Source organism: Amphibalanus amphitrite, unplaced genomic scaffold (assembly GCF_019059575.1).
Source record: "Amphibalanus amphitrite isolate SeventyFive unplaced genomic scaffold, NRLGWU_Aamphi_draft 000048F_arrow, whole genome shotgun sequence".
Classification (NCBI taxonomy): domain Eukaryota; kingdom Metazoa; phylum Arthropoda; class Thecostraca; order Balanomorpha; family Balanidae; genus Amphibalanus; species Amphibalanus amphitrite.
The window spans coordinates 1,002,691-1,017,407 of record NW_024881544.1 but is presented as its reverse complement, the minus strand read 5'-3'; the positions used below and the strand labels follow the sequence as shown (position 1 = coordinate 1,017,407).

General features: G+C 51.6%; 1 protein-coding gene across 4 annotated transcripts in view; it reads right to left on the bottom strand.

Annotated features, from left to right (window-relative positions):
• Window positions 1-2,686: 2,686 nt before the first annotated feature.
• LOC122377662 overlaps window positions 2,687-14,717 on the bottom strand; it is a 29,048-nt gene continuing 17,017 nt past the window's right edge. The window contains exons 1-13 of one of the 4 annotated variants that reach the window (XM_043357965.1): window positions 14,670-14,684; window positions 11,201-11,505; window positions 10,839-10,964; window positions 10,443-10,521; window positions 9,699-9,967; window positions 9,396-9,495; window positions 8,933-9,028; window positions 8,263-8,414; window positions 5,648-5,783; window positions 4,634-4,773; window positions 4,204-4,290; window positions 3,806-3,930; window positions 2,687-3,513 (exon numbers count right to left, since the gene is read on the bottom strand). In XM_043357965.1, the coding sequence (XP_043213900.1) occupies window positions 3,408-3,513; window positions 3,806-3,930; window positions 4,204-4,290; window positions 4,634-4,773; window positions 5,648-5,783; window positions 8,263-8,414; window positions 8,933-9,028; window positions 9,396-9,495; window positions 9,699-9,967; window positions 10,443-10,521; window positions 10,839-10,964; window positions 11,201-11,482 (1,698 nt within the window). In that variant the 5' untranslated portion in view covers window positions 11,483-11,505; window positions 14,670-14,684 and the 3' untranslated portion in view covers window positions 2,687-3,407. Of the gene's footprint in view, window positions 3,514-3,805; window positions 3,931-4,203; window positions 4,291-4,633; window positions 4,774-5,647; window positions 5,784-8,262; window positions 8,415-8,932; window positions 9,029-9,395; window positions 9,496-9,698; window positions 9,968-10,442; window positions 10,522-10,838; window positions 10,965-11,200; window positions 11,506-14,315; window positions 14,685-14,717 lie in introns of those variants that run through there. The other 3 variants (XM_043357964.1, XM_043357962.1, XM_043357963.1) reach the window with 3 other exon arrangements.

The following is a 14,717-nucleotide window of genomic DNA, read 5'->3' as shown; positions in this document are numbered from 1 at the left end:
GTCAGGACAGCCGGCTCGTTTCCGCTGCCCCTTACGTGCATGTTGAGCCACGGCATGCGGCGCTTGATGCCGTTCGCCTTGTATGTCCATTTGTCAAAGCGTTTGACGTTGAACACTTCAGTCTGGTCGGGATTCTCGTGGACGAAGCTGTAGTTTTGGGGAGCGAACCAGACGCCGCCCCAGCGCTGGCGGCTCTTTTCCGCCTGCGTCTCGATCCGGTAGGCGAACCGGATGCCGGTGCCCAGGTCTCTGATGTAGTCGGCGTGCTCGAGGATCGAGTAGTTGTCGTCCAGAGACGGAGAGCGCTCCCGCCGCCCGAGCACGCTGAGCAGGTTCCAGCCCTCGCGAGACTTGGCCGTCAGCAGCAGCGTCCAGCCGCCGCCGTCGTGGCTGAAGTCGCACAGCACCGGCACCGTCATCCCGGTGAACCAGTAGACGCCGTCCTGAGGGTTGTGCATCTGGTCGCGCAGCTGCAGACAGGAGCGGGCGCAGGAGAGCTTCTCGGGCCGCTCGAACGGCGCCAGCTCGGCGGCCAGCGGGTCCGGCTCCGACAGACACGGCTCCGGCTCCGGCTCCGGAGTGGGAGCCGGCTCCTGCCGCGGCGCCGGGGTGGTCTCGGCCGCCTCCGGCTCCGTCTGTGAACACTGGACCGCGCCGGGCTGCGTTGGCGGCGGCGCGTCGCGTCTCAGCTCGGCCATCTCACGCTCCAGGCTCTCCAGGCGCGCCCGGAGCGCGGCCAGCTGGTCGCCCTCGGTGCGCCGGCCGGCCGCCAGCAGACTCTCCACGGCGCGCGCCAGAGCCCGTTCCAGGAGCGGCTGCAGTCGGTGCAGCAGCGGGTCGGTGGAGGCCGCAGTAGGGGCGGCGGTACCCGCTGGCGGCAGGTAGAACCCCCCTCTGGCGGCCACCACTGGCTGAGACCCGTCCGGTGGGATATCAGCACTGTCCTGGAGCGGCACGGCGGCGCCCAGACCCAGGAGCAGGCCCAGTAGCAGCAGGGCGACAGCACTGTGTGGCGACATCCCGGGACTGGGGACACCGCGCAGCTGTGGGGTATGGTCCAGCACTGCAGGCGGCCGCCACAGAGCAGAGTTTATACAGACTAGCGGCGAGCGCGGAAACCCCGCGCCGTCACGGGCCGGCCCCAACTCTGTTTACTTATTCTAGGCCGGTAGCTGCTCAGTAGGACATCATCTTACCAAACAGTTGCATTCCGATGTCGAAGTCTGTTACAGACCTGTCCGTGCTTCTATCCTCAGGATACTGAAATCCTTCTCCTCCACGCCACAACCCCCTTCCGGGCTGGGCAGGCAACTTTATCTCATGCGGGCTGCTCCCTTGGAGCGGCACCGCTGCTCCTGAGGGAGCGCACCCCGTAGCCGGGTGCAGTGAGTGCCTTGGGGCTGGGTGGCCTGTCCTCTGGACGGGCTCAGCCCCGGCGACTCACTAGGGTGCCTGCCCAGACCAATGTCTCCCCCTAATTCCTATCATCCTTCCGGCTCTGCAATGGTCTTGTCGACCGAAAGGGCCTAACCCAACAAAACAAACAAACAAACAAAGTCTGTTACAATTTGGGGAAAGTGGCGAGCCACTTTCTCCAAATTGTATTCGCACCGACCGGCCTCTGACGAGTCATGAGCCGGAATGCTTGCGACTAGAAGTGGCAAAATGTGGACCCGAGGACTCGGTTCAAAGAACCAGTCTGGACCCATATGGGTCCAGACCGGTTCCTGAAAATTTTCTGACGGGTCCAACCGGGTCCTACCATAAACTATACATCTGCACACTACACATTATTGCAAAATATGAAGTGAATGTGTCTTTGCACACAGTAGCTCATGGGTATTCCCAGTGGGAAATAAATAGGCTGTTTTACATGATGCAACTAATGCTACCTACAAGTAGTTTGTATTAATTGACTTTTAGGGAACGGGTCCAACTGGTTCCGATTCCAACTAATACCGGGTCCGACTGGTTCCAGAAATGTCCAGCCGGGTCTGGTTCGAGTCTGGTTCCCAAAATTTTCATCTTTTGCCATCTCCACTTGCGACGAATGAGTGAAACCGCGAGGGGTTGCACACACGGTGCTTATTTCTCATGTCGGCACACTAGTCGCTGCCACGGACTCAGAAGGGCCTGGTGCGGGAAATCACCGGAGCACGGCAATGCTCATTACCCGCGGACTCCCCACGGTTCTTGGATCCTCTTTATTACTGCCAGTTAGTAACCTTTGAACTCTTTTACGGCTTTGCTTATGACGGTGTTCAGCTCTGTACCATTTTCCGATTATGTCCCACATCTACTAATGTGTGTCCCTAGCTGCACGGAATGGACGCACAGAAGAGTGATTCGTAAAACAAACCTCAGCTGCATCTTAGTGCAGCAACGGCAGGCATTGCCACACTGCCTCTGATAGGGTGGCGAAGAGGTGCATTTATGCGGCCCCGTACCACCCAGAAATGCGCGCCCTACCCACATGCCCACCGTCGGTCCGCCCCTGCGGTCTCACCGCCGGCACGACCGGCAGCTATTGTCAGGCGTCAGACATTGTCCCAGAGTAAGTCCATCTCTCACGGCCCGTGAAGTTAGTTGTAAAGTAATCTTACGTGAGGTCAGAAACGGTAAGATCATACTACATCAGATGGCCTACCCGGCCCAAATCATAGTCGCCCGATACAAATAGACGTGGTGCGTCCCTCGAATGTATTGACATGACTATATACAAGATGAACTCGCCGATAACAAAACCGGCACGGGAATGGACGCACAGATGAGTGAGTGATTCGTGAAACAAAGCACATCGCACACATGCCTTCAAAAATCAACTAATTGCAACTCGAGCAGAAATGCAAAGCGACAAGACGACTAGCCTAAATCATGTAAGGCATGTTCACTCCGTAGGTTCCACCTTTGCAGGAATTCTAACAATAAGCACGCTTTGTTTCAGACATCAAAACTCCTCCGCTTTTAGGTAGACATGGTGAAGAGAATGATGTGCGTATGATAACTTATACTATAATGCATGTATGTACTATGTACAATTAGTACTGTGATCGGCAGGTCCCCGTTCAGTCCGAAAGCTCAGCCGCGTTCTGAGCTTTTGACTCCGCTCTTTCCCGACTCAGTCCGGGAGTACTCTGGACTCCAGAGTCACCGTTCTCTCTGTCTCACGGTGGTCCGGGAATCACTGTGTCCAGAGTCACCATTCTCTCTGTCTCACGGTGGTCCGGGAATCACTGTGTCCAGAGTCACCATTCTCTCTGTCTCACGGTGGTTCGGGGCGAGAACTGTGTTCAAGAGTCACTGTTCTCTCTGTCTCGCGGCGATCAGAGAGCTGTGTCCCGACTCAGCGTCACTGTTCTCACTCTGTCACTCACGGCGCTGCCGTACCGCGCGCTCACCGTCGGCAGCTAGATGCTGGTCGTGCTGGTATCTCCTCCTCCGCCGCCACAGACGGCGTTCCCCACGTCGCGCGTCTTCTCACAGGCCAGCTGCAGCGCCTTGCCCACGGCGTCGCTGGGGAAGGACAGGTAAAGGTGGTCAGAGGTGGGGGCGGCTGGGGTTCGGTTCGGCAAACTCAGAGCGGCTGGCCACAGAATGTAGGTGGTAGATACGCTTGCACAATCGCCTAGAAACTATACAAAGAAAGACGTAAAACGGCACACAATTTGCTGCCAAGCTACGGACTTAGCAAAATGGCGAGTGGGACCCTTTCATTCTCCTGCGTCTAAACGCACCACCCCCTACCTCTCAACTCAGCTTAGCTCCCTTAAATCACCACCCCTCCCAGCTCAGTCCCAGGACTCACTCGAGCCCGCCGCGCTGGAGGGCGGCCAGTCCGGTGATGGTGCTGCCGCCTGGTGTCGAGATGGACTTGCGCAGAGCGGACGGGTCGACGGAGGTGCGCAGCAGCAGCTTGGAGGTGCCCGACACCTGGTCAGAGCGAGGGGAGAGGCGGTAAGACACCGGTCATCGGTATACAAAGATCCATCGTATAATACCTACTTCCTCACGCCGGTGTATTTACAAAAGAAACATGAACACGGCATCATCTTTGGTACGATGACCTACCAATGTAATCATAGGCTGCCTCTGAACTTTAAACCGAGCTTTACCCAGTATCATTAAAACATATTATGCCATCGAGAGCCCCCGGTAGGCGCAACTCATCCACGGAGTTGCCTGGAACTGCTGAAGTTTACTCACCACGGCCGAGGCCACCTTGAGCGCCTCGTCCCAGCCCAGGTCCAGACTGACTCCGCCCTGCACCATCGCCTCGATAAACGCGCACGTCTGTAACGGAGACACGGGATATGTTAGGTGGGAGGACACACGAGTTACACACAACTATCACTGGTTCCAGTATTATAAACACAGGTGATAACTCCCCCAATGGCGATACATTAAACCAGTGATGATGCTTAAAACCATCCTACACGTCCCGATTGCTTACAAACTCCAAACGACAAAACTACAACTACAGATAAAAATTCAGCTAGTGGGAGCTTTACCACAGCCAACTCAATGCTTGATTCTCTATTCAAAACTTAAAATTTATTTTATTTTCTGGATACTGTTCAATCCTGCATTCCAGCCTCCAACTGAGCCCGAGGCATTCCACCAGCGGACTACTCACAAAGGCCGCCCCGCTGGCGATCATCGTACTGTAGGCGTCCATCAGGTGCTCCTCCACCTGAACACAGGTGCCCAGTGCCGAGAACATGGTCTCCACCACCAGGTACAGCGAGTGCGGCACGTCATCGCCCATACTGTACGCTGTGAGAGGGCAGGTCAGGCCAGGTCAGGGCGAGTGGGGCACGTCCTCACCAAATATACTGCAGGCTGTGTCAGGTCAGGTCAAGTCAGGGCGAGTAAGACGCGTCGACCTCACCCAATATACTGTAAGCTGCGGGAGGGCAGGTCGGGTCAAGTCATCAGACTGTAACAGGTCAGGTCAGGTCACAAGCCTCGCCCATACACTGCAGGCTGCGACAGGTCAGGTCAGGGTAGATCAGGATATGTATGAAGTGCATGAGGCACGCCCTCACCCATACTGTAGGCTATAACTGAGGTCAGGTCAGGGCGAGTGGGACACGGCATCGCCCTTACTGCAGGATGTGACAGGCCAGGTCAGATCAGGTCACTTTGTGCGGCTCATTCTTTCACAAACAACGGTGCAATAGCCTGACATCTCAGCAGCTGACAGGTAAGCGGGGCAGCCTGGGCAGGGGAGGGTGGTATGCTCATCCCATTATAGTCCAGATTGGCCAGAGAGGTCGATAGACCCGCTAAAAATCCAACCTTTTGTGGGCCCACCAGGCAGTCAAGAAGAGCGCAAGCAGTTACTGTACCGATTGGGAATGGATTCCATATGGCAAAATAGACCCAAAAGCAATATTCCTTGTTTACCCAAATATCTCGTAATGACATTTCAACGTAAAAAAAAAACATCGCATCAGTTTCCCAGCCCACGCGTATCCATCCAGCTGCCTGCTTTGGACGTCTGAGGTCTTCCCGGCCGTGGCCACTGAGAGACCCCATCAGTAGGTGAATGTGGAGCCGCCGAATATATTATGGGAAGGCCAACGGAACATAGGAAAAGGACCTGTCCCGTCAGAGGAGGAGACGTGTTACCCGTCCCAGCACCCACCGCAGAACCCAGCGCTGATAGACATCATCTTGTTGGCGGCACAACGGATGACGTGTAGCGGCGGACCGGTCACCTCGATGTCAGCCGGCGGGTCGCCGGTCACCGTCTCTAGTGGCAGCACGCGGCACGAGAGCAGCTGTGGGGCAGAGGGACGGTCAGGCGAGGTGTCCGTTCGGCAGCACGCGGCACGGGAGAAGCCGTGAGAGGGAGAAGGGTGGGTTTGGGGGTGTTGACAGCAGCTAAAATGAGGCAGAGAGGAGGGTTAGGTGGGGTGTCTGTCCCGTAGGACAAGAAAGAGAGCAGCAGTGAGGGAGAGGGGAGGGTCACCTGGGTCAGGCGAGGTGACAGCTCGGCCAAACATGACCGATTAAGACAGCAAAAATGCATAAAGCTTGGAAGTGCGGGCTGACTGAGCCCGCAACACCGCCGAAGTTACCTGACACAGTGTTTCCATTCTGTTATTTGTATTATCAGTAGGTGGAACTATGGTCATGAGTACCCAAATATAGGAACGTTCCCATTTTTGGGAACGGAGTTCCCAAATATGGGAACGGGCGTTCCCATTTATGAGAACGGAAGGTAATTTTTCGGCCGTTCGCCCACTAAAACTCATTAGTGCATCACGTCTCAAAAAAGTGCACGCTAATTTAAGTATCTACTAAGTCTCTATAAAATTATCTTTAATCTGACCGTTGAACAAGGAAATTGACCGTCGAATGATATTTTTAATGATTTTTTGAAATGATGGAATGGTGAAAACATGGGTTATACTACATTTAACTTGCAATTTTAAGGAAAATGAAGCGTTTTTTACATTTTGAGGTCAAGTATAATAATTTCGCCTGGTTATGAAGTTTCATACTAGCGACACCAGATGCTGACATATGCAAGCGAACACGCGGACAGTCCCGGGGTAATATTGTTGACATTTGGTGTCGGGGCGCACGACCGCATGGAACGTCAGTGATTTTACCGAACTACTGTTGTAAACTCAGTTTCAGTGGTTTAAAATTATTCAGCTGTATTTTATCATCCCGGAAAGACATATTTTATTTGGATGCTAGCTGTTTAGAGTTGTTTTATAAGGAGCGTCATGAGCGTGGTTTTTGTCTTCCGTGTTTCTAAGCGTGATCGTTTTGGGGGAATCTCTCTTATATAGGTCGCTCTGTGTGGCTTATTTATAATTTTTATGCTGATTTCGATCATTCCTCGTGCCCATCCTACCAGGCCTTTGGCCACTTACACTCATCAAGAAAGGAAAAAACTAGATTTTCATTGGGACTAGGTGTTTTGAGGGTGTAACATATTCAGCGTTCCCATTTTTGGATACTTCCTTGTGCTCGTCAACTATCGGTGATAAACAGACAGGTGCTTGACATGTCTCCACCCTCGGCGCGGACGGTGGATATAGGTATGGAAGACCTTGTTGAACATCGCTGAGCGTTGTGAATTACGTAATCCTGCAGAGGGGGCGTGCCCGCTGCGAGATCGACGGGAATAAAAGCGCAGAAGACCGGGCGAAACATGCGACGGTCTTGCCGGAAAGGTCATCTGATGATTGTTGCGTTAAAGGGACCCTCCCACCTTCAAAAATGTTAATGAATTGGCATGAAAGTGATGTCGCTCGGTTCAGAAAGAGCAAAAACAAATATCTACCAAATTTCATCGAAAAATATTCACCGGTTTTCAAGATATTAGACTTTTACTTTTGTTTACTTTTTGGGATCTCCGCTGTTCCCAGCGACTTTATTTGAAAGTGCGGCATTTGTTGCGCGCAAAGCAGCATATACCACCGCGTGCTACAAAACGTTTTAGTCAAACATTTAAAAATCGTTAGATATCTGCGCTGACGTCACACATTCAGAGGGGTATTCCTATGCATTAGCCCCTCTGAATCAAAATGCTGCAATTTTGAAATTCAATATTTCCGATTTAAGGCATTTCTCGATGTTGTGAGTGCCGAAACCGGTAATTGTGAGCCAGGGACCCCATTTTGGCTATCTCAACTCAAATCTAATGTTAAGGTGGGAGGGTCCCTTTAACAATAATTTGCGGCGTTGGACGTGATGCTTGTTAATGAAAAGAGCCCCTGAAAGGCGTCGGTGAAATCGTTCCCAATTTTGGGTACGCCGTTCCCATAATAAGGAACGCTTGCAGCGCCAGTGTACGAGAGCGTTCCCAAATTTGGGCTCGCGGCCCGGATGCTGGACTGCTTTAGAAATAGGGGAACGATTTGAAACTACGATGGGCCTTCCAATATCAAACTCTTTCCCAAAAATATTGAGACAAATATCAGGCGGTTCACGATCGTTTTATATTTTTTGGACGTCATTTAACGGTTCTTTTTCTTGTTTTAAATAATGCCTACATGGCGTTCCCATATTTGGGTTTATCGTCCCCAAACATGGGAACGAAAATGCGTTCCCGAAAATGGGTACGCTTGACCATAGTTCCGCCTACTGTTATCGGATTGATAAACGGAACACAAGCGCACACTACTGACTCAGCGATCAGCAAACATCGCGTATCAAAGTATGTCACTCTCACTGGTATGTCAGTGATGTCACCGACTGTGTCACTGTGTGTCAAAGTGTCACTGTCAGTGTGCTACTCACCGCCGTCATCCGTTCGCGGGTGACTCCCGGTACCAGCGATATAAAGAGGCGCGTCTTGCCGTCTGAGATGGGCGACAGTCGGCCGATCAGACGGACCAGAACGGACGCCTTCACCGCGATGAAGATGATGTCCGCCTCGCGTACCACGTCGTCTGTCGCAGGGGAAGAAGTGACGTGGGAGCAAGGGAAACAGTGACGTAACGACACATGACGTGTGTATGTCGTTGGCCGTGGCACAGGACACATGACGCATGAGAGCAGCTGGGGAAGGAGCTGCACGGGTATAGCACGGCCGAAGTGCAACGGTCGAAGCGGCAGTCGCCCAGGAAACTTAAATGAAAACGCACAATCACATGTCCAAAAGGATGACTGGCATGTTCAATGTTTATGCTTTCCATCGTGCTATGCTGGGTAAAAGAAGGGACGTTCAACGGGTAACAATAAAAGAGTAAAATAGTGAAAATGCAACGAGGTGCCGGAATAGCTCAAAGTACGTGGGCAGCCAAAAAAAACTCAGGGCAGCTGTCAGCCGGCAAGGTAAGGCAAACTAAGCAACGAGCTCAGCAGAGTGGCACGTTCCACAGGTAGGACATGTCCAGCGCCCGTCATAGCCCATAATCCCCAGTGAGGACCGTCCTGCCGCCTCAGAGCGACCCTTCCACCCACTCACCGTTGTCGTTGGTGGTGCGACACTTCCAGCGCTTCCACGGCGTCATGTTCCTGTTACTCGGAGCGCCCACCATCATGTCGCGGGGGACCAGCAGGCCTGACGAACGACAGGCGGGACAGCGCCGTCAAGCCAATGGTCACGGCTAATTAATACATGGCACATTGGGTAAATGGCGAAGAAAGTGACCAGAGTACAAAAACTTCATGAGTACACATTTCCACAAGAACTTAGAACACGAACCGTCGCCTCCTTAGTCACACTTACCTACCTTGAACGCCCACCCAATATGGATATTGGGTGCAACACAAACACCCAATACCCACCACGACCGCTAACTGACACTACCAATCAGAACACTGCCCAACCCCTTACAGATAGCTTATGCCGAGTCAAGGCGTCAATTTATACACGTCACTGATCGCCCGGCGCGTATCGCCCGTTGCGTATCGCCCGTTACGCTCACCTTGCTCCAGCATGCCCTGGGCGATGGCCTGGGCGATCTGTCCCGCGCCCAGGAATCCCACCTTGCGGTTTCCCAGTCCGATGGAGTAAGTAACGCGGCCCTGTCGGGAAGGACGGAGACGTCAGCCCGTGATACCAAACTGACAGAACACACAACACAGCTAACCCCTTAACTATCGACTGCAGGGTCCAGAGTCTCCAAATCTCAAAGTCACTCAAAGTCAAAGTCGCAAAGTCAAAGTCACAGAGTCCCCAAAGTCACTCTGACTGTCCCTGACACTCCCGAGATATTCTCAAACCTCACCGAAAAATCGCTCTCGATGAGCGGCGACGCGGCGCGCTCCGAATCGCAATCGGCCGACTCATTGAGGCTCGTGTCGACGACGTTGAACGACGAGTCGCCGACGATGGTGCTGCCGGCCGGCGGCGGCGACTGCGGCGCCCGTTCCGCGTTCAGCTGGTGCTTGCGGCTCTTGCTGTGCGTCTTGAGCGCCTTTCGCTGGGCGATCAGGCTGCACTGGCATTGGCGGCACCAGACCCGGTGCTGCTGGCCAGGCATGGCCACGCACCAGCCTGGGGGCGGGAGACGCGGCACAGTGAGACGGAGACGCTGCGCCCACTGACGGCCCAGCAGGCGCCGCAGATCCCAGCGCAGTCGGGGCGCCTGGACCCGCCGCCAACTCGTCATCAGCTCATCCGAGCAGGCTGCGTTTGCGTACCGTACGGCCACCGAATGCTGAGTAAGCTGGTCATCTGATCGACGTTTTTTAGATTATCAACGACTAGCTTTACCAGAAAGTGACCACCCCGGGCACGAACAATGGGCCACTGCCCCAATACATAACATAAACATTCGTACTAAAGCTGCTACAGATCTGACACCATGACAGCAGCTGCACACCAACTTCACATTGATCCACGCAAGAAGTTGGCGAAGGACCGATTTCTTACCAAAAAGAGCCTAATTCGACCAGCGAACAGTACCGACCCCCGCTCCCCCTACACATTCCAATCAGATGCCGATTGAACCGATTCCCAGTAGACTCACCTTCCAGATCCGGGTCGTTAAGCTTGGTCGGATGAACGGTGTTCAGTTTGCCGACTCTTTGATGACGCGGGAGGCCTTGCTAAAAACAAGCAAACAGCAACTGTCAGTCGAATAAAACACGCTGAAGCTTTAATACTAAACTAAGTCCAGTAACAAAGCCAAGCAGCGCAATGTCATTCTGGAAAAAGTAAACAAAAGCATGCAATGACAATATAGAATAAAATCATTAAAATATTTTAACATTGTGCATCTTTAGCTTTAAAGAACACAAGGAAATGCTGACGATGCGAGATGAAACAATGTACCTACATCATAAATGGTTGGATCACGAAAATCACGAATTAATTATATTATTCACTTAATCATCAGACTACGTCATCACAGCAACCAATTCACCTTGAGTAAGGACATGTTCGTCCTGTGCTTTGATGATGCAGCATGCTTTCTTAAGTCATTTCTCCGGGCATGTAGAGATCTGTCACAGGCCTTGCAGTACCCCAGAAGCTTGTTGACTGGATGTCTCTGTGAAAGAGACATGTATGATCGAGTGGCGACACAGAGACGCATGGCCACAGAATGATGGGTAGTAAGCTGGCAAACCTTCATTAAAGAATAACTGAAATCGATTACAAAAAGACAAGCTCACATAGCATAACTTGTCACTTTTACAATAGAAAACGAATATTAGCTGAACCGGAGTATGTAAGCAGCCTGAGCGGCGAACTGTCAGTCCGCCAGTCGGCGTTGTGTGCCCTCACCGTGAGCCAGCCCCTGCAGAAGTCGAGCCGCTCCCACTCGTGTCTGTAGCGCTGCTGGTACTGTTTCTGCTTCCTGGGTGTGCTGGGGCCGGCGGACGTCTCCAGCGTCACCGTGTCCAGGTGTATGACCTGGGTGCCCTCCTGTAGCTCTCCATCCTCCCCGTCCTCCCCTCCGTCCTCCCCTCCGTCCTCCTCCGAGTCCATCGCCGTGGAGATCTCCTCCTCGGCGATCGCCACGGTGTCCACAGTCGACACGGGGTCCTCCTCCACTTCCACCTCCATCGCAGCGCGGTTATCTTACCCGCCTGGAACGTTAGGGTGAGGGGCGTTACATGCTGAAATGACTGCCAAAGATGGTTTAACACTGAGGCAATGTAGCTTTTCGGTGGCTGCTTGAGTTTGGGCACGTATCTGTTACATGTTTGTTCATATGACCCTTACAGATAAACCTTTCAATTTTCTACATACAAGGCACATTCAGTAGAAACCTGCCATTAATTTACTTTTTTGTTATGCACAGATGTTTGGTGGTTTTGTCATTATCGTGCAGCCTAGAACATTTCTGAGTGACTGTTGAGATCAAATCTCGACATTCACGGCGTTTGTCTCGTCTGTCAAGACCAAGTCGTTCGACCCCCCAGTGCGAGGGTTAACCCAAACCCCGCTGGGCTACTAGCAATATGTGCTCCGTTGGGCAGGGAATGGGGGGGAAGACTGCTCTCCGTCTAACTTTCGAACGGATGGTCGTAGAAACATGGGGAAAACAGCAATTGAAAACTCTTAACAAGACAGACCTTTGTAGCGTACGATTATTTACCTAAGTAGGTCACAGCTTCACAGGTCAAGTCAATGTCAGGTTAACCGTTGAGAAATTCATTTCAGCCTGCCAGAATAACACAGCCAGAAACATTCAAGATTATTAGTTTTCGAAGGAATCAGTGACTTCGACTCGACTTCACGACCTCTTCACGCCTTCCGTTTTTGTTTTTACTTTTTCTGTTTTAGGGCCCTGGTGATATCCTTTTCGGCATCCTTGCACAGACTGTTGATGTGCGCAGCGCCTGTGGCAGCAGCAGCACTCACAGTCCTGTTAACAATTGCTCAACTACCCTTATCCTTTCCGTCACATTCCATAGTAATTTGTCTCATATCCTTCATAATCACCTCGGCAGAATAGCCACAGCACCTACTTGTGGAGTCGTTGTATGTCTAAATAAGTTAAGGGTAAAGACTGCAAGTTTCTACATTACTGGCTTCAGAGCCCAGTTGATGAAGAATGGACCAAGATTGATCAACCAAAAATGCATCCTTTGTCTACAAGACAAGTCGATGCATAACATTCAATGCAATGTAATTCAAGGGCCAAGGTCAAGGGCAAGGTCAGATCAACAAAGATGAACTAAAGAATAAGATCTGTGCCATATTGTGCTATGGGTCATTTTATGCATTTAAACCTCGCCGGATCTATTGGTTTTCTACATACGCGCCGGCCGAGGGGGGGGGGGCGGGTACGACCCCCTCGCCGTTTCGCCCCTGGTGGAGCTAGCGCGTTGCGGAAAAAACGAGCGTGTGCGCCGTTACGAGACGCAGAGATTGGTACCCGATTTTAAGGTCCTAGATCAACCGGTGGCCTCTGAGGTCAGGTCAAGTGCCCCAAGGTACGGTTCAGTTTTTGGTGAATAACTTCGCAAAAACGGCCGCAGAGCCGCGATTTTGGCAGCATCGTGTTTGCCTCGCTCAGGCGCGTCGAATGATCTACTTTTTGTTTGGGTCAGGTCAACTTAGGGTGTTGACCTCAGGTCACGGTCAGGTCAGCGCCCCCAGGTCACGAGGTTAGTCGAAAGAGGTCATGTCGCATATCATTCGATTCGGCAGGTCTTCCTGAGTCCATTGGTGGCTTTCCCGACTCGCTAGCTCAATTTGATCGGGAGTTATTGACGAAAAAACTAATATGACCTTGATGACGTCATAAATGACGTCACGCAAGGTCAACAATAACATTGCAAAAGTTACGCATCTAACCTTGCAAGGAGTGCATCAAATCACGATTCTGTGTGCTTGAGATAGTTGGAGATCGTTCCTGGCGCCAGAATAGCAGTTTTTATTTTTCCCCATTGACTTATAATGGTGAGGTCACAAAAATGACCTGACCTCATATGACCTTTAGGAAAAATCCAAGATATACGAGTTGTGAGACTCGTAATGAATACTAGATTGAGTAGATCCTGCAAGTTTCATTTCCCTGTGAAAGTTCCTCTGGCAGTGAGGGCGTTGTGAAATGTGAAGTTGCGACATCTGAAGACCGTGCAGAGGTTCACTTATGACGTCATAGGTCAGTGACCTGGGCCCTGTTTCACCGGTGATAGCAGCACGCCGATTTTACGACTTGTCAAATTGGGTTTCCATGGAGACATCAACAGGCCCATTGCTCCAACACTACCACAAGTGTGACGTCAGCTCGCGCAATTTGATAGCAGCGTGGTAGCAGCAGCCCGTGAAACACTGCCCTGGTCCTGACGACCTGACCCAAAAATGTGGTTGGTGTCAAAAGATCCGGCTTGAATCAGAGGTCAGGTATGCCAAGGTTCAGCTCTCTATCACCAGCGTGTTCGGAGCTATCCCGAAAAAACCCTACGAGGGGTAGCACCCGCCCCTCCCCAGTCCCCTAGGCCGGCGAGGGTTAACTCAATGGGCATACTAAATTAGTGCTATGGACCATATCTGGATGAAATTCACGTCAAGCTTTGACCTGAATCTAAATAGGTCACTCTGACTCTGACGTCATTTCGGGCCGACCTAAGCCCTAAGGTAGCTACGAAGTTCATAATTGACACGAGGTTAAGGTGTCAAATTGATACAGCTTAAGGTACTGAAAGTTTGGAGTCAGTACGTCTAGCAGTTTAGAAGTTATGGCAGAAAAATGGGAGGGGGACTATGAAGCCCTCCCCCTCCCCCCCCCCCCAGTGGGGTGCGGGTTGAAAGTTGATTTATCTGTTCATGAGCATACCACTTTGGTGGTTAATAGCATTTAATTATGAGTGTGCCTCTGGCAATCAAAAGGTTATCTTCACTTGTTTTGATTTTCTGAATTTTGAAATCAAAATATCGGTCTTACCATTTAGATGTAGGTATCTATACCTACAACTATAATTCTCAGATCAAAATGAAAATTTACAACTTTATGGAAATAGCCAATAGGAAGCCATCCACTGTGAAAAAATATCTACAGCAGATGGAAGCGTGTTTATGAAGTCAGAAGTACAATTACTCAAAACGCCACCGACTGTGTATTTCACGTCGGTTCTGAGTAGATTTACACACCAACCGGTACCTGCTTATTTCACGTCAACTCTCGGTTCTGAGTAGTTTTACACACGGCTTTGCATGGGATTAAATGACGTCCGACTGGAGTAGTTTTAAGCACAGGGGAAAATGCGACCAAAATCACGTCAGATCGAAGTAGATTTACTCCAGCGGCTTGACGTGCTAAAATCACGTCCAGTCTGTGACGTAATGG